The sequence below is a fragment of the Trypanosoma conorhini genome (genome assembly GCF_003719485.1).
Source record: "Trypanosoma conorhini strain 025E chromosome Unknown Tco_14.4_contig_01022, whole genome shotgun sequence".
Lineage (NCBI taxonomy): Eukaryota > Euglenozoa > Kinetoplastea > Trypanosomatida > Trypanosomatidae > Trypanosoma > Trypanosoma conorhini.
Window position 1 is genome coordinate 1 of NW_021705115.1, and position 1,968 is coordinate 1,968.

At 60.1% G+C, this 1,968-nt stretch overlaps 1 protein-coding gene across 1 annotated transcript in view; it reads left to right on the top strand.

Moving 5' to 3' along the window:
- Tco025E_09217 (trans-sialidase) overlaps positions 1-1,968 on the top strand; it is a gene marked incomplete at both ends in the record, with an annotated part of 2,018 nt that continues 50 nt past the window's right edge. The window contains one exon of the mRNA XM_029376041.1: positions 1-1,968. This exon is cut by the window's right edge and continues 50 nt beyond it. Within this exon, the coding sequence (XP_029223845.1) occupies positions 1-1,968 (1,968 nt within the window).

Consider the following 1,968-nt stretch of genomic DNA (forward strand, 5'->3'; position numbering starts at 1 on the left):
GGCCCAGCATGTCGCGGCGCCTGTTCTCTTCTGTGGCGCTGCTCCNCTTTTTCATATGCTGCGGCAGTGAGTCTGTGCAGGCTGATGGGCCTGTCGCAGCGACGGCCATCGATCCATTTGCAGGGACAACACTGGTATCCGGTGCCAAGTGGGAGGAGGTTAAACCCACTGGGGGGTCAGTCTGTTCGCTGCGCGTCCCCAGCCTCGTGGAGGTGGGCGGCGAGGTGTTTGCCGTTGCGGAAGCTGAGTGCAAGAAGGAAAGTGGCGGGGCCGGGGTTCTTATTGGCATTGCGTCCAAGCTCCTCAGGGAAGCTGCTGCCGCTGCTGCTCCGACGGAGATCTCGATGGCGGACACAAAACTTCTTTACACGCAGCCTGAAGACGACGCGGCTGAGAAGAGGGCAACGGAGATCATGCGGCCAACAATAGTTGTGCACGGCAGAGATGTCTATATGCTGCTGGGAAACTACAGCCGTGCATCTTCTGCAAATCGAGTTGCCGGAAAAGCCGGCTGGAATCTTTTGCTGGTGAAGGGAACTGTCAGTGGAAGCGGCGACGATAAGAAAATCACATGGAGTGAGACCCATGTGGTGGAGCCCAAATCCACAGCAAGTCTCAACTCCCTGACACAGTTGGTCGGAGGCGGAGGCTCGGGTGTCGTGCTGAGCGACGGCACGCTTGTGTTCCCCATGCAGGGAATCAACAGGGAGGAAAAGGGCGTCTTGCTGGCCATGCGCCTCCTGCAGTCAGACGACAAATGGACTCTTTCGTCCGGTACGACCGGTGCGGGCTGCAGGGACCCGTCCATCGTGGAGTGGGGGGACGACGGAAGCCTCCTTGCGATGGCTCCCTGTGCGCGAGGCTCCTACGACGTCTACGAGTCCACTGTGTATGGGGTAGATTGGTTAGGCGGTGCGCCGATTACCCGCGTGTGGGGCACCTCACTGAACCGGCAAGGAGGGGACGGAGTGCAGGGCGGCTTCATCACGGCGGAAATCGAGAAGAAAAAGGTGATGCTCCTCACCACGCCGGTGTACTCGGAAGAGGAGGAAGGCGGTGCAAAGGGTGCGCTGCATCTTTGGTTGACCGACAATTCCCGCGTGCACGATGCCGGAGCGGTGTCACGTGAAGCGGACGACGCTGCTGCCAGTTCCCTGCTGTACAGAAGCGGTGCGCCGGCGGAGGAGTTGATACTACTGTACGAGAAGAAGAATGGAGACTCTTACGGCCTCGTATCTCTGAGCCTGGCAAAGCAGCTGGAGCAGATCAAGTCTGTGGTGCAGACCTGGATTGCATTGGACACCGCCTTGCAAGGCTGCGATACCAGCGGAGACCTCGACCCACGGGAGACGGGCGTGTGCAAAGGTCCTGTTCCCACCAAAGGGCTGGTGGGCCTTTTGTCCAACACACTGGCCGGGACTGCGTGGGTGGACGAGTACCGCGGCGTGAACGCGACAGTGAAAGGTGGGGCGGCGACAAGCGAGAAGGGAGGTGTGACGTTCAGCGGCGCCGGAGCGGGGGCGGAGTGGCCTGTGGGAAGCAGGGGGCAGAACCAGCCGTACTACTTTGCGAACAACGGGTTCACGCTTGTGGCGTCGGTGATGATCCACACGGTGCCGGAGGAGGACACGCCTTTGCTGGGCGTGAGGATGAATGACGCAGCGGGCACCGTTCTCCTGGGTGTGTCGTACACGAAGGAGAGGAAGTGGGAAGTGACGGTCAGCGGTGAGATCCGGGAGTTGTCGAAGGAAGATGCAACGTGGGAGACAGAGAAAACGTATCAGGTGGCACTGCAGATGAATACTGACGATGAGTTGTCTGTGTACGTTGACGGGGCTGCGATATACGACGGCGGAGACGATGATGAAGAGGAAGATGGCGATGGTGGCATCGCCTCTGAGGTGGCCGAACTCTTCACGCCGCACAGGATCTCGCACATTTACGTTGGCGGGGACGGGCGGAGGGCAC